Raw genomic sequence first — 23,527 nt, forward strand, 5'->3', positions numbered from 1 at the left:
TTACATTTACTCAAAAGATATATCAGAAGCAGACATGTGGGTTTGTCAGGCTACTACGAGCAACACCATTCACCGTTTGATCCATTGTTATTATAAACTAACCATTATAGCTCCTTTAAGTCATTATTTAAATACAGTAAAAATGTCATTTTTAAAGGTCAGTATTTAGCCTATGATTTTCTTAGTTTTCCATTTAAATTGAATAGGCTATCTTTGAGTTCTGGACTGTTTTGTCAGACAAAAGAAGACATTTGAGGATCTTGGGACCTGGGAAATTACCATGGGCATTTTCCACTGTTCTCTGATATAGAACACATTAATTATTGATTTGTTTGAAAAAACAATTGTCAGATGAATTAATAATAAAAAAAAAAAAACTGTAGTAAAGCTGTCAAATCAATCCCAAACCCCCCAAATTTCCAGATATATTACTGAGCTCATGACCTCAGTGAGTCGGAGCATCTCCTTGTTGTTGAAACACACACTGTAAGGTCGATACAGCATTATCAAGCTCATAAGCTACCGGTCATACCAGACAGCAAATTGGGGTATGTTATATTCCTTATAAATTCAACGTTTTATTTGTTAGATGAAGTATGTGTTCTTTCTTCATTCAAAAGGTACATACACCTGCTTTAAAATCCACTTGCTTTATTTAAATTTGAATGTCATGTTGAAACAGAGCAAAATGAGAAGGATGACTCCATCATTTAAAGAAAAATCCAATTTGATTTAGGAAATTTGATCATTGGAAATAATATAAATTATCTCACCCCATTAGCCCTTTATTCGTGACTTCAGAAAAATCAGATTTTGGATTCATTAGCAGATTAAATATTAAGGACTTGCAGTAGAAGGAGAAGCAAAGAGGAAAAGAGAAACGGAGAGCAGACAGCTATGGAGCCGGAGAAAGAGGGAGGCACATGAAGGAATATTATTGTTTCTTCTGCATACTAATGACAAAGCCAGAGATGAGAAAGAAGAAACAGGAGGGGGGGAGGCCGATAAAGCAGACCTGAGCAGGTTCAGGGAGGAAGAGCCATCCATATGTTTATTCAACCAGAAAGAGAGGAGGTATTGAGAGACTGATGGAAGGAAAAGATGGCCTTGTTTACCCTCCATGAGGACAATAATGAGCGATGATGAGGGAGAGACAGAAGGAGGTAGGGGAGCAAAGCAGAGAGCAGAGGAGAAGAGAGGGGAAGGGTAACTGAAAGAGATGGAGGGATGGAAGCCTGGAGGAATTAAGACAGAGGATAGATAGAGGTCTTAATGAGTAGACTCACTGTTGAGCCATATCAGTTATTCATAGTTTAATAAGAAAATACCTCTTCTTTTTACTTTTATCTTTGAGACACATCGCTTCTCAAACAAAAACATCATCTTCATACTCCTAAACATTTGTTTTTATCAAGTACATAAATACAATAAAATAGTTAAACGGTAGGAAGTGGTAGTATATTATGAATAATGAAGGAATATGCCAATTTTGTTGCTAGACCAGTAAAAGCCAATAAAGGACAGTGGCTAGTGATATTTACTTTGTTTATTGTATTAAAGGGCCCACAGTGGTTTTTTTTAAATACTTTAAAGAAATGCAAGACTCAGTCATTGTTAAAAATGGAACGGAAAGGCTGTTACGTGAGGTCATTCTCTTACTTTCTCAGTAAAGTAAAAGCCACATAAGCATTTATTGGAAACATAATGCAACTTTATCGAGGACATTTTTAATTTCCAGTCCTCTATTGACATTCAGTGGAAGAATAATGAAGGTACTCGACAAATTGTATTTATGTTCTTTATGAGCTGAGAGATTCCGTTTATACTGGCTCAGTGGGGACATACATACGGTATGGTCTTCTGCTGATTGTAGCTGGATGAAAAACTCCAGGGACAGTCAAAGACGTTTAGTGGAGTTTTCGTTCTAATTTTCAGCCTGAATATGTCAAGTCCTCGAGCTACAGAAAATGCTTAGTTTGAGCTTTTTGGAAATTGCACAAGTAGGCAAGACAATTACCTCAAACCAGAAATAAAAATCAAGAGTACTCTAAATACTTAATTGTTTACTTTATACTTTCGATGTATTGTCAGTGTATTGTTTTTAGTCTTGTTTTTCCGTATTTAATGTTTTGTTTGTTTGTATCTGTCTAGTCAATAATAATGTCCTGTATAAATGTGCCAGAATTGTGTTCATTGTTCTATGTTGCTGCAGAACAGGAACCTGCTGTAAACCAGTTTTTAAACTGAGTCAGGCCTGTTTATTGTAACTTAATTGTTGCTTTTAAATTTTCCTGTATAGTAAATGAAATGAATGAATGAAAATGATTATTTTATACTCTCAGATATTTTTTATAAGAGAAAAGAATTTCAGGATGAAGAGTCCGACAAACATAATTCTATCTAACACGTTTGGCTGGAGTTGCTGGAGTGTAAAACTGTTCCCTAAATCAAATAAGAGCAGGACAGAGCTAAGGTTAGCCTAAACTCTGATATTACAGCATCAAAGTTCCCACACAATGGATGTGTCAGTAACATGCCCCTTGACTTTAGAAGTAATGCTATGTTACCACTGTAGGTAATAAACTAGTCAGCCAGGAATGCTAACGTTAATGTTAGAGTTACTGCAGGGGGGGGCCACCAAATTATTGTTAAAAGTTAAAATTAGAATTTTTTTTGGAAAATTAAAATGTCTTAAAATTTATCTTAACCTTATTCCAACATATTAGCAAATATAAATCAGCTTATTTTTTTAAAAAAACAAACAAAAAAACATCAGATACTGGCCTCTAGGTAAAGTAGTCACTAAGGCAGCCATCCACAGATACAGTTAATTACGCCTATGACCAAACAGCAACTTTTCTAGCCATTCAGTGGAATTTATGGCCTAAAATATGCATTCTAACTGGATTAGGCACTGAAGACAAGTAAACAGTGTGAGACGTGTCTTCTCTTCATTGTGATCGCTGTGTTTATGGTCTGGTGCTGCTGAAGAACTCCACTCTTTTGTTATCTTTCTGAATGTCTGTGAAGATATAGGGGTAGAAGGGTTGAAAGGTCATGTTAATAGTAGTGTAAGAGAAAGGTTTACACATATCTTTAACTGGTGTTAGAAAAAAATAGAATGAAATTCACTTGTCCTCTTTTGTTTTCTATACACATAGACACATGGTCACTATGTTATGTACACATAACATAGTGACCATCAGTCACTCAGAGCTGGGTAAAAATTCTAAAAGTCCTATATGACAAATACAGGGGAACGCCACAGATTTTTCACATCAACGTGTTTTTCCAGGTGTTGGGGAGTACTACTGCATATGTGAAAAAGTTGAATAAAGCCTTTTGTGACCAGAGCTTGCTCTGCTGATGTTGTGCCCACATTTTGCCTCCCTGCCAAGAATTGCACCCGCTTGGGCAGCAACAATAATTTCTGCAGAATGAATGTCCTTAACACTCATATCTGCTGAGAATTGCATCCACCTCACCAGCAGCAACAATACATAATTTATGCCGAATAATGCATCCCTTAACCCTCGTTGCTGCCGAAAATTGCATCCAGGTGGCAAGCAAATGCTACAGAGTCTGATAAAACATTCTTCTTAAACCCTTTTGCTCTTTGGGGAACATAGGTCATTCATGAATTTCCTCCAACTGGTTCGGTGTTGGGCGGTCTTCTCTGCTTCCTTCCACGATGTTGTTACTTTCTTGAGTTCTGCCTCAACAGACCTTTTCCAGCTGTTTCTTGGTCTTCCTGGCTTTCTTTTTCCTTGTGGGTTCCAGGTTAAGGCCTGTCTGGTCGTGTTGGAGAGTGGTTTTCTTAAGGTGTGCCCGATCCAGCCCCATTTCCTGCATTTGATTTGGGTTTCAATTTGTTCTTGTTGTGTGGTTTGCCAGAGCTCTTCATTTGTAATTATGTTAGGCCAGTAAATTTCCAGAATGTGTCATAGGCATCTGTTAATGAATGATTGGAGCTTATTTGATGATGCTTTTGTAGTTCTCCAAGTTTCTGCCCCATATAATAAAACTGATTTAACATTGGAGTTGAAGATGCAGAGTTTCGCATTTGTGGAGATGTATTTTGTATTCCATATTGGCCTCAGTATTAGAAAGGCTGTCCTTGCCTTCCCTATTCTTGCTTGTATGTCTTTGTCGCTACCTCCATCTTTCCCGACAATACTTCCCAGGTATGTATATGTGTCCACCTCTTTTAGTGCCTCTCCATCCAGTTTAATGGCATCTATTTTGTGGTTTATGGTCATCACCTTTGTTTTTGTTTTATTGATGTGAAGTCCTGTGGTAGCTGCAGTTCTGACAAGTTTTGTGAGATTGGTCTGCATTTGTGTTTCGGTGTGTGACAGGAGGACTATGTCATCGGCGAAGTCCAGATCTTCTAGGTGGGACCACATCGTCCATTGGATGCCCAGGTTTTGTTCAGATGTGGTTGTCTTCAAGATCCAGTCAACTGCCAAAAGGAAGAGAAAAGGGGACAGTAAGCAGCCCTCTCGGACTCCTGTCTCAATTGTAAAGCTGTCTGTGAGGTTTCCGATATGTATCACTCTACAGGATGATTGTAGATACAGCTGTTGGATGATGGTTATGAACTTCTTCGGGATGCCGTAATGTGCCATTAGTCTCCATAAAGTCTCTCTGTCTAAGCTGTCAAATGCTTTATAGAAATCTATGAATGTGAGGATGAGAGATGTATGCCATTCCATGGTCTGTTCTATGATGATGCGGAGGGTGGCACAGTGGTCGGTGCACGATCTATCTTGGCGGAAGCCTGCTTGTTGCTCTCTGAGTTGTTTATCCAGTTCTTTTGAGAGTCTTTCCAGGACAATCCTGCTTAAAATCTTCCCTGGCACAGATGTAAGCATGATGCCCCTGTAGTTGTTACAATCTTTCAGGTTTCCTTTTTTGGGGAGTTTCACCAGGTATCCCTCTGTCCAGTCGCTTGGCACCCTTTTGTCCTAAGAGTTGGTGAAGTAGTGTTGTTGCCGTTTCTGGGTCTGCTTTGATGGCTTCTGGGGGTATTCCATCGGGCCCTGGTGCTTTATTGTTTTTCAGTTTTTGGATGGCCTTTCTTATTTCTTGTTTGGTGGGCTTGTTGACCTGTAGAGGGTGTACAGCTGGAGAGATGTTGGCCAGTTCAGTTGGTATGGGTCTGTTCAGTATGTCTCTGAAGTGCTCGGCCCACCTTTTCATCTGGTCTTCTTGCTTTATGAGTGTTTTTCCATCTCTGTCTAGTATTGGCCTATCTGGGCTTTTGCGTTTACCAGCCAATTTCTGTGTGGTATTGTGAAGCTCCTTCATGTTGTGTTGAGCTGCTGCTTCTTCTGCTTGGGTTGCTAGGTTGTTAAATAATTGTTTTTTGTCTTTCTTGATGTTCTTTTTAACAAGTTTGTCTGCCATTATGTAGTCTTGCTGTGCTTTTGCAGTTCTTGTGCAGAGTGTCTTTTGCCTGTTTGCGCATTTTAATTTTCTGTAGAGTTTCTCTGGTGATCCACTCCTTGTGTTGCCTTGTACTTCTCCCGCATGTGTCCTCACATGCTTCTATCCAAGCCCTCTTCATGTTCTGTCATTGTTGGTCCACGGTTTGGTGTTCTTCCAGTCTGCTCAGGGGGTCGAACCGGTTTGAGAGGGTGATTTGGAATTTCTCTCTGATGTTCCGATCTTGGAGAAGGCTAACATTATATCTGGTGCTGACTTTTTTTGCCGAATTTGTGAATTTCTTGAGTTTTAACCGGAGTGTCCCTATTAGAAGGTGGTGGTCTGTGGAAACATCAGCTCCTCTTTTCACCCTGACATCTAGTTTTATCTGATAAAACATTGATTCTCTAAACGTTCTAAAATTATAATCATCATTGATGAACATGACAAAGAAATATATATAGCCTAGTTTTTAAACAGTACTTTGCCTTATAAAATCATTATTTTCCCTTGTGGATGCAATTCTCAGCAGGGATGCGGAACTTGGCACCTGTTACCCACTGATGACGGTCCGTCTGCAGCTGCAGGACCTGGAGCTCACCGCCAGTGTTTCAGTTTGACTGCTAAAAAGATTTGATAATTAAAAGGTATTTATTTAGAAGCAGGCTGGCTGGCTAGTTGGCTAACGCTAGCATGCTATTCCACCAAGCTTACATGCTACATACATAGACAGTAAAATGAATGGACAAAGCGCCGCCGTAGATTTCCACGGAGATGAGTCTATTTATTAGAAGCACTTTTAACTGAGCTCTCTAACTGAGCTTGATGACGTAGATGTGACATGAGCAACCTGTCTGAAAGTTGTAAGTCTTCTGGTAGCTGTGCCAAGAGAAATCTCAATCATTCCCAATCTTGCAGAGAAAGAGAGCGCAGGTATATGTTAGGAGATAACATATGCACAGGCTAATTATTGCTAACTAAAATGCTAGTTAACATTAGTAATTAAACTTAAACAACTAATGTAAGTCGAAACTGCCTGCGAGCTTCTCCTGTGCTGTACGGTAATTTGTCTACTATGCGACAGAAAGTTGCGTGGTTATGACACAATCGTTAGCCTATTTTTACAAAAAAGTCTGCTACGGAGCCATAACGTGAGATACAAGGTAATGGAGCCTTGTATACACTGTTGTGTTTCTTTAGAAATAAGCAACGGACAAATAGTCTTTAAACGCTTCAGATGTAAAGTTATTCGCTGTCAAAGTGACGCCAAAATGAATGGCAGTCAATGGAATGCTAACGGCAGGTGATGGCTTGATAGCATCAAAATGGCTCCATAGGAGGTATGCTTTGTGGAGGCTCGCTTACCTCCTTGGCTACATAAATAAGCCGGAGAGTTGTCCTTCATCTGGCGATAGAAGCCCTGCTTTCCCCGTTCTGTTGGCTCAGAGCTCCACAGCCTAAGTCCACAGGTACAAATTAGTTTGAATGTAGTCTGAATGTAGCCATATGGCCGAAATCAGAAGTGGAAAAGATCGAAGAAATGATACAGCTAAGAGTGTCAGAACATAAATAATAAATTAAAACTTAACTATGAATTCCATTATTAAGAAGCTTGAGCAATAGTTGCAGAAATTACTACTGTCTTACTAACAACACTAACAAAATATCTATATGTGGAGAACAGGGAAGTGATATTGCGAACAATAATTGCATATCATTGCAATTGCATAGTTGAGTTTTGAAGAAAATGTTTGCAAAACACTAAAGGAACAATATATTTAGAACATAATCAACTGGATCTTACCTGTAAAGCCAAGGAGGAGCCGTGACTGGAAGAAAAAAAAGTCAGACATTTGTTCTACATTATCATTTTAACTATACATTATCTAAAATTTAAAAATGTTTTGCCACAACTTTTTTTATACCAGCAATGATTTTGTTAACTTATATAAACTAATCAAGGCCATAGTTGTTGTTGTTGCTAGGTTATATCACTCAAATATACAGCTATGCTGAGCTGCACAGTAGACTCTGCAGCATAAGAACTAGTCTTACTTCATGAATTTGCAGTGAGAAACAGAAGGCTGTAATTTTATTCTGACAGTCCATGTACTGAAGCTGCTGACAAATTGTTACGTGTGTGTCCTCAGCTATTGAAGATAAAGAAAGAACAAATCCAGTTGAATTAGGAGCTTCTGATGCACTTCTCAAGGACAGAGAGAACCCCAGTACAGATGAAAAAATGGTGCATCATGAAGGTTGAGTAACAACTAAAAGTGAATTAACTCGTGGCACAGTCTTTAAAAAACAAATTGTAAACTTGAGTATGTACTCCTTAGGATAAACTAATAGTGTTGGCAGTGGCAGGGTGCTAGAGAGCTTTATATGCATGAGTTAAGTGGTTCTTTTTTAATTAGTCCAAATACTCTGAATCCTGTGTATGCAAACACATGAAAACCTATTAATCAAATATTCCCACTGTGTTTCATGTGTTCATTCTGTTTTTGCAAATCACACTACAGGCTGTAGGTGGTGCCAGAGGAGCCAGATCTTTTTTTAAATTACCTGCTTCACGTAGTTCTACTCGAACATAGGGTCAGTTTCAACAAATATGACAGAAAGTTAGTTTTATAACCTACTGCACCTTTAAGTAGAGCTAACCCGGATTCCAAAAGTTAGTTTTATAAGTCTTATAACCGACTGCACCTTTAAGTAGAGCTAACCCGGATTCCAAAAGTTAGTTTTATAAGTCTTATAACCTACTGCACCTTTAAATAGAGCTAACCCAGAGTGAAATGCAATGCCTAACTGAAAATTGCTGGTGTATCATGGGGATATGTGTCCTTTGTTAATGATAATGCAGGCCTGCTTGAGCCATTACGTATGTAAACAAATCTGTTGTGCCTCAACCTCAAACTCAATAGTGTGTTATATTGTTTTTTTTTTTTTGGCACTTTCAAAAATACTATTACTGCATGTTTCATAAAAAAAAAAAAAAAAAAAAAAAATCATCTTCACCTGAAATGTTCTTCATGATAGAAACCATGAGAATGTCTGCTGAATGAGAGTTTTGGCTGACAACTTTAATGATATCAGCCAAACTCATGCTCACACTTTAGATTAATTACCGTATATACTTAAAGACTTAATTCTAAGAAAAAGTATGTTTTTCTAAATATTACTCATAAATTCCAAAGACAGACTGTGCATCCAAAGGATTGCTGAAACACATTGAAAAAAACATCCTATTTTGAAATGTGAAGTCAAGTAAATTATATTTGCACAGCCCAAAATTCCAAATTTGTCTCAAGGGGCTTTAACATCTGAAGATAGTATACAACACCCTGTATCCACAAAAAAAAAAAAAATGGATGAATAAAACTCTATAATAGAAAAAAAGAGTGACATCCCTTTATAAGGACTGATGCTTCCTACCTTTCCTGGATAAAGTCTTATTTGACTGTGTTAATGTATCTAAGAAACAGGATGTGGCTGTTTTGGGTTGGAAAGACTACACATTAACACTGATGTCAATTCTGATTAATGTGCATTCACGCTAATAAACAATGCTTGAATTTTGGGCAAATTGTTGGATTAACAGTCTTGGATACTAAATGAATCAAACTCTTCACACAGCACAGGTAACTGCAATAATTAAATAACATGAGATTGATGCATCCAGTCTGATAAAAATACTTAAATCCCTCTAATTCTAGCTTTCAAACAATTCAAAGATAATACTCACAGAAAACATATTTGCAGGTCATTGGCCTCAGCATGCTTCAAATATGAGAAACCTCGATGTTTATGTAATCTATCCCATGTCTTGCCATTTCATAACACATGTGGCACGGGAGGAATGTAAATCACCTCAGATGACTTGCATATCAAACAGTGGAATTAACTCATTTACAAATCAAAAGCTTCCTCGACATCAAGGCATCCTTACTGTATCTCTCTAGGGAACTCCAAACTTCCCCTTGTCACCTGGTAGGCAAAGCCAATTTACAGCTACACAAATATTACTGTACATTATTACTGAGCTAAAGGTCATAACATAAGGAAAACAGTAAATAGCAAATGGAAAAGCACTTTAATTAACATTTCCTTTTAGACTTTCTGGAAATTCTGTTCAAATTTGCAGTACATGCGGATAAAACGTGACTAACACTGCTTTTTTTGAAAGGGGTCACCAGTCAAAAGGTTCAGAACCACTGGTTAAATCTTTACCATTGTATTGTATTAATATAAAATACAAATGCAATATATATATAAAAATGTAGTAGAGTAAAAAGTACTATATTTTACTTAGAAGTATAAAGTAACTGGATACACTCAAGTAAAGTACCTTGATATTGCACTCAATTACAGTACTTAAGTAATACTCACAATCCCTATGATCTTGTTTACCAGCTTACTGTAAACAACAACTAAATGAACAAATTTTGATCTGATAGTTCTTCTAAACATTAAATACAGATACGGAGCAAATGTGAGTTGTTTTTGTTTATTAAAATTCCACTCTGTGTTATTTTTAATTCGATTTTTTTTTTTGCAATTAGATGATGAATGAGCACCACAGTGTTTTTAAGCATAGCTCCCGGTGAGCATCAATAATGAATCCAGTGATTCTTCAAAAGAGAAATGGCTCTCTGAGGGTCCTTTACAAAATGAATCGCTTAATGTCCCCTTTATTTCATGTGCTACTAAGTTCACGTAATGGAAGAGTGCACAGTATACAAGTCTGTATTCATTTTTCAGAATTTGATTACAGTGGCTTTGTGATATGTTACATGTACTTATAAAAAGTGTATAATAACAAATCAGTCCCATAGAGTATTCGTTATTCAAATGAACGCAGGCTGAAGTACCACTGACTTGATGCATTTGTTTTTCTTAAACAAGGAATGACAAGAGGCTTTCGTTTTCTGTTTGTACTTAACTATGAAGAGGTTTAGAGAATTGCCTTGACATGGGATGCTCAGAAACATACTCGAGGAGGTAAATGTTGGTATTTTCCTGTTTCCTGTTTTTAGATATGGTTATTTAAAGGTCCAATATTTAATATATTTACTGTACTTAATGACCACAATATGTTATCAGATATTAAGGAGACATGCTAAGTTGAAATACTATCATCTCTGACAAAAATGCTAAAGCCAGTATTTCCTCCTTTGAAATTTCCATTCCGTGACGGAATGCCTTTTTTTGTTTTAGCCTGTGTGTTTTTGTCAACTGCCCATTTTGACGCCCAGGTTGCCAGACATGAAACACGAACACTCAAAAACAACAGGCTGCAGCGATGGATGGTAGCATCAACCAAACAAGCTGGATTAACAGTGATAGATTCATTCTACCCGACATCTTTCTTAACTTTCTGCCTTAACCCGAATATAATAATTTTTTTTTAACTGCATGTAAACACACAGACTGAGACGGACATATGACAGAAACCGAAAGTTTGACTTCTTCATATTGGAAACATGCAATTTAACTTTGGCAAAACAACCGTGTAGTGTGAATTGTTGGATTGGGACACAGTTTATGTTCTCTACAGGTCACTCTGCAATGTATGTAACGTTATGTTATGGAATATTACTGTGGCTATTGTTACTATCGCCAGCTTTAAGGTTATGATATGTTGGACAGTAAGATGATTCCCACTTTGTGTTATGCTTCGGTTCAGCGGCCGTAGCCGACAGATGGTGACTGGGACCGCGAGCTCCCGGCCTTTTTAGCGGCTGTTGCAGTGCCGTTAAGCCAAGGTGACTGTCAGCCGGGTCCGCGAGAGCACAGGATTTTATGGCAGTCAACATAGCCAGCATCTAGCAACTCCGCTGCACTGTGGAGTAATGTCTGGCAATGCAAGGCTAGCATCAAGCTAACATTGACATTGTGGGACGTTGGCATTAGCGTTCGCAACCCGGTAACCCCCGTGAACTTCGACGCTGGGGAGGAGGGGCAGGGGGAGACGACTCTCTCCAGTATTTTGAATTTGGACTGCAGTAACCATTTTAAATGCTAGCTGTCAGTATCACATATTGGGCCTTTAAATATGTTTTAATACAGAATATAACATAACCAGAAATGTTCAATATTTGCATATTCCTCTGCTGTGTGAGGTGTGGTGGCTATTTAAGTGTATACTTCCTTAATGTGTGTACTGCAGGAAATAAACAGTTAGAAATGTTGTAACTGAAAGACTTTGTAAGTAACCCATAATGTTTGGTGCGTGTTCTTAAACAAAAGGAACTTGCTTTGTTTCTATAATTGATGTCTTAATGCAGCTTGGACATTATTAGCCTGATTTGAGAAGAATTTCTCAAAACCAGAACATGTTCCACCCGGGGAGGATAAGATAATTACAATTTTGTATCAAACAAGGTTGGAAAAAGACTAAATCCTTTGCAAAGGTTTTCATTTTCTTTCTGCCGTGTGTGGGATGATGGGTTATTAATATGTTGGTTCATTAGCATATTTCATATTCTGGTGCCGAGCACTTTTAGCTCTCTATCTGTCTCCATTGGCGGCACAGACAAGACACAGGTGCTAGATGCTCGCTGAGGATAGCTTCATGAGAACACAGCACACACTATGGTGAACATACAAACGCTGGCTCCTTTTTCACCAAGATAAGCACACACCCATCAGTCAGTGTAAAAGCTTCAAAGAGTGTAATAACACATTTAAATGAAAGCAGACACACCAGCATGTCATACACTCACGTAAAATCTGTCAAGTCATCGAAGTTGCTTCCAAAAGATGTCAAACAGCATTCAACCAAACCAGACAAACACATGCATGCTGTCCTTCACACACAAGTGCTGCTTTGTCACACAACACTTGGATGCAAACAGAATAATAACTCCTACAATCGTCAGTAGCATGAAATATGTAACAATGTCTCTCACACACACATACACGCACAGACGTGATGATTTGTGTCAGAGCTGAGTTTTTAGGCAGTAAAAAGGGGGAGAAGATGAAAGCAGGGTTGAGCAGCTTGCTCTTTCTCCCTGTCTTTTCTGTCATGTTCACCAGAGGGTGAGTTTTGATAGGTGTATGCACGCATGCATGCACGCATGCACGCACGCACGCACACACACGCTCAAAGGAATAAGTGTAGACACACACATGCAGTGTTCGGGAGAAGTGCTGCAGCAATAATTAGATTTCACTTCAAAGAACCACGCAGTTGTTTCTGTGGAAGACGGGGCTGATGTGTGATTGGCTACGCAAACTAGCAGGTGAGGGACAGTGGGTACTCCAGGATACCGGACCATTTTCCTCTCTTGTAAAACTGTGTGGGTGTGTGTGTGTGTGTGTGTGTGTGTGTGTGTGACTGACGAGTATGTTCATAGTAATTTAAAAATTATCCATCACTTTGACATCAAACTAAGTAAAAACAGGAGTCATGAGGTGGGAAGATTTCTGCTTTGAGATGCAGAGTTAAGATTGATGGTATGACACTCTTGTTTTAGTGGAATATGCCCATTCTGAATGACAGTTCACTGTTGGGTTTTGGTATGTTGCTGCTATTCAACTGTATTATGGCATTTAAAAACAGCATATCCGTCATGTTCCATTGGAAGATACCACTTCTCACAGACATATACTAATTCTTACATATGCCATATATGCCGCTGCTGTGTGCTACTTATAAAACACCTTACCGTCATATACTGTATAAAACGGTGTTTTACTCTTGTTTCAATGTCATATGTCAAGTGGTATGTCGCTGTTTTTCTACTGGCATAAGCCACATGAAAACATTAGCACTCTAACATTGAGCACTCAATATAAGCCAGTTGAATATTGTGTTCGGCAGCAGAGGAGGAGACTGCGATGCCAGAAACACATGCCTTTTGATTTATTTGCTATTAGTTCAAGTTATTTTGCTTGTATTTTCTTTTTATATTTTGAGTTATGTGTGTACAGGGTACCCCTAGGATCTTTTAAAGACCTTTTCAACCACCTAGGCTAAAATTGAATTAAGCTTCATGGCCATATAATAGAAAATCAGTATAGATTTTAAGACTAAGAAGAAAAAAATATTTACCTCATATTCATATTTAATACACAATAGTTGTTTAAGATCAAACAAATAAAATATTTGTCGCATTAAGAGCTTTTATGCTATGATATAAATAGCTCTCGCACCTCGGTGCATGCTGGTCGACACAGTCATACACTGTTCACACGAATTAGACTTTATTTCCTACATGGAGTGTGTGGCATTAGAAATGGTGATTCACGACAAATGATTTATGAAAGGGGGAGTGGTCAAAGTATAGGAGGCGGGGAAACCCATCACCATTAAAAAGGGAACTCTTAGCTGAGTGCAGTGATGCTTCCCACAAGTCTACGTGGAATAGTTCATTAGTAGGGATGCACCAAATTCAGATTTTTGGGGTTCGGCCGAATACCGAATCCACTGGTTAAGATTCTGCCGAATCCAAAACCGAATACCGAATCCTACTCCCATCCTCAGTCCATTAATGTATGTGTGTTTACTTCATTAATGTAAACACATTAATGAAGTAAACAATGTCCACAGCAGTGTATTTTTCATTTTATTTTAACTGTAAAAAAAAAAAAAAAAAGAATGGGCAACATTATGCCAGGAAGACAAGTGGGGAAAACTACACTGAACAAAATTATAAATGCAACACTTTTGTTTTTGCCCCCATTTTTCATGAGCTGAACTCAAAGATCTAAGATTTTTTCTATGTACACAAAAGGCTTATTTCTCTCAAATATTGTTCACAAATCTGCCTAAATCTGTGTTAGTGAGCACTTCTCCTTTGCCGAGAAAATCCATTCACCTCACAAGATGCTGATTAGACAGCATGATTATTGCACAGGTGTGCCTTAAGGCTGATTTATGCTTCTGCATCAAATCGACAACGTACCCCCGCAGACCCCTCTGCGTCGCCGCAAACCCCCCTCAGAGCCTACTGCCGTAGCTCGACATAACATCGAAGCGACACAGACCGCAAGGACTGTGATTGGTCAACTCGTCCTGTGTGTTGATAGTCGGTTTTCAAGCAGCCTGTTGTGGGGAGTAGCAACATGCTAGTTCACTGACATAAGCTTTGCAAATAAACTCAGACATATTTTGGTTACAATGACGGGGTTGGTGTAAAGTGTCTATATGTCAGCAACGTTTTGAAATTAGCACTTCGCCAGCTAGCTAACATAACGAAAAGCAGTCAGTATCTGGTGTTAGGGTTAGGGTTCATCCCTCTCTCTCTCTCTCGACCTGACTGCAGTTCGTCGTCATAACCGACTTCAGTGGGCAAATGCTCACATTCGATGGCATCAGTGGACACACACACACACTTACTTCCCCTTCTACTGGCAGGCTGTCAAATAAGTTTGTGTGCATTTCAGGGAGAAACATCCCCTGCTTAATTATTGCCATGCTAATTGAATTCCTGTGTGAGTGATGTATGGGGATAGGACTCTCTGTGACAGAATGAAAATGAAATAGTATTAAGCAGCCAAGTAGATAATCCATTTAGGAATGTCGGGGAAATGAGAAGGATTAGTTAATGCACAGCCATATGGCTTGCCTGTTGGAAGACGTAAAAGTTGTTTGAAATCTAAAATGTTTTCATTATCAGTCCCTCTCTTTATAAAATTACCAGAATTCTTAAGTCTCTAACAAACTAAACTACCTTCCCCAGGCACATCAGAACAAATTGTTAGGATGTTGTGCCTGGCTTATTATTCATTATTTTTTGGATGTTACATTTTACCTGAGCTTTTGTAAGCTGAACCCAGAGGGAAAACCTTGGACTTAATTAGAAAATAACTGAAAACAATTATTGTTGGATGAATAACTCTTACTGTAAACATCTAATTAAAATGATTCTTACCCTGGCATGTAGGGTCTTAGACAGTGCTGGAAAGGTGGGCCATGTAGGGTTGAATCCCAATTAGCAGTGTTTGTTAGCTGTCAGAGAGGAGTGATGAACAGCACCTTCCCATGAGTCTTTTAGAAACAGCAGAACATGGGAAGGTGCTGTTCATCACTCCTCTGTGACAGCTAACAAACACTGCTAATTGCTACTTACTTAAAACATTACATATGTATCAAGCATCTCAGAGTAGGAAATCATTTCTAACTGGCCAAAGATTCCCATAGTGCAAGATGCAAAATGTAGTCCTACTTTTAGGACTAGGAGTAAATCATTTTATTAGCTTTCTTATCTTAGGGAATGACTGCTATAAATGCTAAGACAGCTCCTGAGGAGTCCTAACCTGTTAGAAAGATGAAATAATGATGACAATACGTTTATTAAATATTACAGTTTTGTCAAAAAAGTTAAAATGTTAAGAGTGACCTTGTGCAGCATATGCTCTCACTACAAAAAAGAGGTCTTGCAACCTTCAACTGCGGAAAAAGCAGCTTTGCAAAAGTGATGATTACGGTCTGTAACAACCAACAATTTAGAGGTGAGGGTTTGAACTTCTCTCTCAAGTTCTCTTTTTTCCATTCTTAACAAGCATTTCTATCACTTTTCATGTGAACAAGCAAGTGCAGCACTACGAATGTCTTCCCGGAGACACAAGGTGTGTTTACAAAGACCCTAATAATCATTATAATACCCTAATCAGAATAAAAATGTCTCATGTAACTACCTCAATCAGAAGAGATTGGGGTTGATCTGGCACAATCGGAAGGAATTTTCGAACTGGTTGAGAGAAGTGGTGTAAATCTTTGATTATCCGTTCAATCGGAAAATATTAGCTCCTAATAACCAAGTAAACACGTAGTCTCACATTGCCAGACCTTCCTCCACAGCGCTGCGGAGGAGGGTCTAGCTAGTCCACACAGCATTCCGGGATGGGAGCAAAACGTGCTCTGGTTTATTGGCATTTCTGAAAACCAATCACAATCGTCTTGGGCACTAAGCCCTGTACGGAGCCTCTGCAAAATAGCCTCGGGAAGGAACTTGTTTTACGTTCAAAGGTTGTTTAAGTCGTGCAACAGAAAACTCAGATTGGACAGATAGTCTAGCTAGCTGTCTGGATTTACACTGCAGAGATCTGAGGTAAATTGACCTGAGTTTAAAATGCCAACACAAAGAAAGCAGAAGGTACCGGACATCCGGCCGAAATGAGGAACATCCAGCGGTATTTCCGGCAGCACCTGAACAATCCTGGATGTGAAATGTCGTTGATATAGACTAGTAAATGCTTAATTCGATTGTTTCTTTCTGGTTGGAATCAATTTGCCTATACATATAAAGCCTACACGTAAACTGTGGTACTGTTTCAGCATTTTCAGATCACATAAACTCACAACTGTCAGAAAACTACAATATATCATCATATTTCTACTTTGCAGCTCCTAGAAGTAATCCATCTCCTTACTGAAAGTCAGTGTAAGGAACCCTATAATTACCTCTCAGTCCTAGTCTGAGTGAGGAGTGTTTTTAGTCCTAGTTCAACTAGTTCAACAAAGCTGTACCTTATTACCAACATACTCTTACTCATACCTGCACAGACTAGCTCAACAGAAGCCAACGGAATATCTTTGTATTACTGCACAGCTGTTAAGCAGTGCTACACAATTCAGAAAAACTAAAGCCTTAACGTTCTCTCGAAGGAAGTGAAGTTAAACTTTGAGTGTCTTGTTTTGTACGGAGGTCAGTGGATCTGCTTTGTTCGAGTTTAATGTGTCAGCACTTCGCGGACTGTCACCAAGATTTCATTATTGTAAGACTGACTTCAGTGTGATCTCTTGTTACTGCAGGCAACATAACATACCCTCCACCAATTACTGTTGGCTTGGCTCATCTGTTGCTGGGGCAACGCACCTGCAGAGGAAGGCGAGAAGGGGAGCTCATTTCCGCAGGTAATCTACGGACAGGAATCAACAACCGCACGCACATACAGCCACACACCCCTTCCCTCACAGATATGCAAAATACATGCAGTGTCTTTTCTTTATCCTCCACCCGACACCAGCCTTTTACTGTTCACTTTATCTGCTGCTCTCATCTTTTCTTGCTCTCCCTCCCCCTTTTGGTACTTCCATCATGTATTACTCCAACCATATCCTTTGCCTTACCTCTCTTGTGTCCTTTATTCCTTTCTCTCTCTCTCTCTCTCTCTCCATCTTCTATCTTTTGCTTCTTTCCTCAATCTTTCCTATCTCGTCTCTCTCTCTCTCTCTGCTCTAGTATGCTGCAGATGGTGCTTAATGGACGCATAACTGAGCGTAACTGCCTCGTGAATAATTCCACAGGCACAAGGTGAGCCATAGGACAGCTCCGTATGTGGAAAGTGCAAACGCATAGACACGCACAAACAACTGAATGTAACTCTCTAACACAACTAACACATTTTAAAACAACTTCAAGGGTACCATGAATTAATTTGCATCATGATTAATCATTTGAATTAAAAAACATTTACAGCTTCAACATACTCTTTATCTCTGTATCTATCCTCTGACCTGTGCTTTTCCATCATCTTTTCATTGAGTTCCTTGGAGTGTTAGCCTTTGTCTTCATGGTGGAGGTTTTTGCCAAAATGCTGACTCACCAAAACTTGAACCTTCCAGATACAGGTGAACTCAATTTAATTATGAGACTTATGTGACTTGTGAAACCAATTGGCTGCACCTGGGATGATTTAAGTGTATTTTATGTTGGTAATTAATTTAGATCAGATTGTAGAGTTCTGTTTTGACTTTGTCGTTAAAGGATCTTTTCTGTTGTTCAGTGTCAAAGACACATTAAATCTCCTTTGATTCAAGGAGGAGGAGGCTATGATGCCAGAAACACATGCCTTTTGATTGATTTGCAATTAGTTGATTTTCTGAGTAATGTTCCTTGTATTTTCTTTTCATATTTTGAGTTACATGTGTCATGAAGAGCACTACAAATACTAAAAACTGGTTAAGAGAAGTGGTGTAAACCTTTGATAATCCGTTCTATCGGAAAATATTAGGAATATTATTCCTAATAACCATGTAAACGCTTAATTTGATCGTTTCTCTCTGGTTGGAATTAATATATTCTTTCTGCGCATGTTCGCCCCATGTGGGGGTAACACTAGATGATGTTGCTTGCGTGAGGGACAGTAGCATGGCAATAGCAAAAGCAAAACTGGTCGCTAGCTGATACATTTTTGTTGTTAGCGTACACTTAAACTGATATTGACGCCATATGGCTATATGGCCATTTAGAACAGCTATTAAGACTTGCTTTCCAAAGGTTGGACAACACGGCGTAACAACTAATTACTTTCTAGCATAACCCTTAGACTACAGAAATAACAAGTTTCTCCCCAGCTGTAAGGGTACATAAGTTAACAAGTGTCACTGAATGTGCCATTGAACAGTGGAAGAGAAGATTCCATATTCTTCATGGAAACGGTGTTCAACAGTCCACAGATGGTTTGCAACATCCAACATTGCTGTACTTGCAATACTGCACAATATATGTAAGGGATGCAGCACCATAAAACAATTTGATGGCTAACATGGATCATTTTACTAATGTTCGTACATTTATCTTATGAAGGACAAACACAAGCAGCTTGCCAGTATTTTACATTAAATCTTCTTTGATTCAGTGTTGCAAAATAACACAACATGGTATCTTCCAAGAAGCGTGAATACTTTTTCATAGACACTATTTTATAGACACAATATTTATGAAACTGAAATAGACTTTATTAAAAATCCTTAGCTGACAATGCAGCTACAGATCATAGATACTACAGATTCAAGAGAAGAGCCTAACAGCCATGTGTGCTGTGTAGGATACATTTGTATGCACACAGGCCCACACACTGGGCAACCTCTTAAGGCTCATGTGGTTTGATTTATTAAATGGAAGATACTGAGATTTTCAGAAAGGTTGCACTGTATTTCAAGGTTGTCCTGGCTGGTGTAATATAATGTGGGGTGGCAATATCTGCCTAACACAGGATCATAAGGGAAGGGATGAATAAAATGAAGTTGGTAACATTTTACTCTTAGGCATTATAGGGACACCATAACCATTACTGGCATTTATTGCTTATCATACATCTTATAACTGCTGAATGTGTAAAACGTCAGGAACAATGACTCTTTCAATTCATACCAATCATAAAGAAAGACAAGGAGATGAAGAAAGCAGCTACAGAAGGAATTTTGCATGTGGAGTTTTTTTTTGCCAACTGTGTTACAACATGTATGATGATGACTTTGGAGAGTATTGTTTAAATGAAGGCATTACTTCAAGGTTAATTACAATTCGAGATACATTAGCAGTGATGAACACTGATTTCAAATCAAAGAACTGGGCAATTTATTTTTCAAATTTCAAGTTCAAGAGTTTTCAAAAATGATCTTCATTTCAATTTGACAAAAATGCCCTTTTTGAAATCCATCTGCATCAGCACCATGTGCCTGTCCAAACAGTTCATTTTTAAAATATAAAGGTATCTCTTTGAAGACGACACATGTTGCTGGATAAATAAAGCAACCATGGTTATAATCTAAACATAAAAAGTCAAAAAGGAAGTTAGACACAAATGACGATCCTTAGCTGTAGTAGAGAGTGAGAATGTCCTTTATCTGCGGACTTTGAGAGGGGACGAGTTAGCCAGGGCGGGAAGCCGAAGGTTCCGAAGCACAAAGTTCTGCAGCTGCTCATTGGCTGGGCGGAGCACAGAAGAACTGGCATTGGGGGATGTGGTGCCGATGGGTGGGGAGTCATGAGGGGTTTTCCCTCTTACCTCATAGGTCCACTGCATGTCTGCTGCCTGTAATAAGAGAAGTAAGCTGTCAATCATGCAACTCTGATAATTATTGAGTTTGTGTGGTGAATATGTAATTTAGCATATGCATGGTTTTAACTTTGGCCAGTACCATGGCATCTCACATCTGCAGCTGGAAATCCTGCTATCGCTTCTGGCTTACTTGGCACTTTGAGTGGAAAAAACTAACTTTTTTTGTCGTTAAAGCTGACATTTTTAACAGAAACTGTAAATTACTGCACTACTTGAAACTCCTAAAAGTAATAATGACTCAAACAGAAACTACAAATAGACCCAAAAGTCAGTGAGATTATCAGAGAATAAATAATTGAAATACCTGGATGGTTAGTCTTGCTCTGTGCTTGCTGTACATGGTAGGTGTGAAGGACACAGTGATGAGGGCTCCGGTAGAACCAACAGGAGGTAACATCCCTGAGGCTGGAGTCACTGTGAACTCATTGCTGCTGCCTGGCAGGAGCACTGCTGTGAACGGCTCTGGCCTCCTGGAATGGGAATGTTAGCCACTTTTCACCACAAGACCTTTCTCAGGAGACCTGATGACCTTTTGAGGATCTTTGGAACTTTACATTTTGACCAGAGGAACAAGGGACTAATGTAGTTCCTCTACGGTAGTTCCTGGTGCCAAAAACCTTTAGTTCCTAAGTTTACACCCAAAGGCTCTTGAAACTTTGATCAAAAAGGGCAATATGGCTGCATTAATAGGGTTTTTCCCTATGTGCTGGCTCGGCTCGGTTTGGCACGTCAGCCCAGCACGGCAGGGATTTGCCTTTCCATTACAACAGTGCTACCATCTTGAAGGTGTGTCTTTAGTGGCGTGGCTTTTCAGGGCTATGGCTCAAAGGCAGCGCTGTGTATTTTTGGCTTTCGGAGAGTATTTCTCATGTCACAGAAACCACTGAGAGTGAATCTTGTGTGTTGGATGTTATTATCACACTTTCTCTGATGTGTGTGGACAATAACCATTTAGTTTCATGAAATGTACCCAAATTCAGACATTCCTGTTCTTACGTTGCAACATCTGCTTTTGCTATTTAGAAGCCGGCGAGCCTGAGTGGTCAAAGGAGCGGCTGTAAAACGGTGGATAAAATGTATAATTTCCTATTACTTCTTGACGATAAAAGTCCCCTGTTATTTTGTTATTTAAAAGCTTTTATTATTAAGCAGCAACATCAGGAAATGCTGGGTCTTCATCAGCAGTAACTTAACACAACTCGCGATCATGAACCATTAAAAAAGCAGATTTATCACATTCAGAGATTCAATTAGAAGCTACAAAAATAGCTGAACACTCAGAGATTTTCCAGCACAGACATGAGCGGAGTCCATGGCTGAGTCTCGCAACACTTGAGGGGGAGAAAGGGGGGTTAGAAGGGGTTGGCTGTGATTGACGTCACCGCAGCCTGCTTGGAGGCGGGTCGGGTGAGCTTTGGAAATACTCGGAGAAGGCCCATTTCCTTTACCAGTCTCGGGCTAATAATGGAAACGCAAATCAGCGATGCATGGTTTGGCATGACACAGCCAAAAGTGCCAATGGGAAAACCCTATTAATGTTATAGGTGTAGTGAATTGTAGTTTGTATTAAATTATAACAAAACTTGAATGGAATAAGCAAAATGATAGGCGAGTCAACACACACCTGGTGGTGCTGGTCAGACGAAAGCCAACATCTGAAGTCTCGCCCAACTCAGTGGCTTCAGTGAGGATGACATCATCCACTTGAGGCTCTGTGGTAATGAGAGTAATAGGAAACTCCCAGATCCTGCCGGACACACACTGCACAGCTAGTACCGCTGAGCACCTGGACACACACACACACACACACACACAGTTTTTTTCAATTGGTTACAATACTCAACCGCCACCAAAACTCTGTATTTACAGTCTATTTTGCACACATTACATACTATTTTTAAAACTGTTAAAACATAACACAAAATTATTGTAAATTAGACTGCTATTTGGCACATTCTAATGCCAATATTTCATCATTTACACTGACCTTAATTATTTAATATTTTAATATTAAATATTAAAATATTGTAAATGTGTAAATGTGCTGAATTATTGCAAAGGAGAATTATGCTTTTTGTGTGTTTTAGCCCACACAGTCTGTAAATAGCTATTCATATTTACAGCAAAGCCACAGTTACTCCTGACTGATCAGAACTTTTGAAATTAAGAATCGTTAAACCTTATTCATTATTTATTTATTTATTGAATCCTTCAATGTAAGTTTTATCAAGACATGCCACAATGATATTTAATGTTTTATTAGAAACATAAACACACTTATATAGGCTATTACTGCAGGGACTTCTATGACATCATGTTTTATTTTTAAAACGTGATTTTGGGCATCTGACATTAGTTTGCATATTGGTCAATAGCAAAAAAGGCGTTCTTGGACATTTTAAACTGTCAATTACGGTGAGGCTGCGTTTTCCTATGACAGTTCAGTTACTTTGACAACATTGCCTGTTTTAGTGTGTGTTTGCAGTGTGTCTTAGAGATGGCTCTGCTGTAAAAAAAAATGTAAATAACGATGGACTAATTTATCACTAACTACCGTTATTATACTTGTTGCCATAGCAACTCCAAACATCCTGGGCTGAAGCTGTCTCAAGCCAGAGAAATCGAACATGCAGTTTTTTTTTGTTAATGATTAATGCTTTGTTTTTTATTGATGAGGATACATGTTTTATTGTCAAGTTTACTTCATATGTTGTGTATTTGTGTTATTACATTATCTGGGTCACATAACAGTCATATAACCAAAAGTTGTATCCTGGGATTCATTCAAAACTTTCATTTGTTTTAAAGGAATAAATAAATATTTTAAAATTTGACTGAACCAGACAATTATATTGTTAATCGCAATTATTTCTGAGACAATTAATTGTATAGGAAAATTTGGAATTGCTACAGCTCTACTGATTGGACATCCACATTAAAAGGTAGCAAATCTTCCCTTCAAGCTACACATCAGGACCATGTTAAAAAGGAAGAGGAACTAATCAGTGAAATAAACTACCATTAGGCTTCAACTGGAATAAAAACCTTAACACAGTTTGCCCTCTGTGGTACGCAGATGAATACCTCTGATTTAGTCTGCGTTCCACTCATGTTTTTCTTCAAGTCATTCTTCCACTCTAATTCATCTGAAAAAATGGAAATTTGAGCATTCCTATTTATCTAAAGAAACATGATACTCTAAACCGGTCTTTAATGTTCCCGCTTTTAGCTTGCGATACTTGGTTTCCTCATCTCACTACCCACGGCAGAGAAATAACGTAGATAATGGAAGAGCCGATTA

At 38.7% G+C, this 23,527-nt stretch overlaps 1 protein-coding gene across 3 annotated transcripts in view; it reads right to left on the reverse strand.

Annotated features, from left to right (window-relative positions):
• Positions 1–19,251: 19,251 nt before the first annotated feature.
• LOC116044623 (cilia- and flagella-associated protein 47) overlaps positions 19,252–23,527 on the reverse strand; it is an 81,799-nt gene continuing 77,523 nt past the window's right edge. For all 3 annotated transcript variants that reach the window (XM_035998549.1, XM_035998550.1, XM_031291966.2), the window contains exons 65-67: positions 21,851–22,012; positions 20,531–20,696; positions 19,252–20,199 (exon numbers count right to left, since the gene is read on the reverse strand). In XM_035998549.1, the coding sequence (XP_035854442.1) occupies positions 20,008–20,199; positions 20,531–20,696; positions 21,851–22,012 (520 nt within the window). In that variant the 3' untranslated portion in view covers positions 19,252–20,007. The remainder of the gene's footprint in view (positions 20,200–20,530; positions 20,697–21,850; positions 22,013–23,527) is intronic.

Source organism: Sander lucioperca, chromosome 24, assembly GCF_008315115.2.
Source record: "Sander lucioperca isolate FBNREF2018 chromosome 24, SLUC_FBN_1.2, whole genome shotgun sequence".
NCBI lineage: Eukaryota > Metazoa > Chordata > Actinopteri > Perciformes > Percidae > Sander > Sander lucioperca.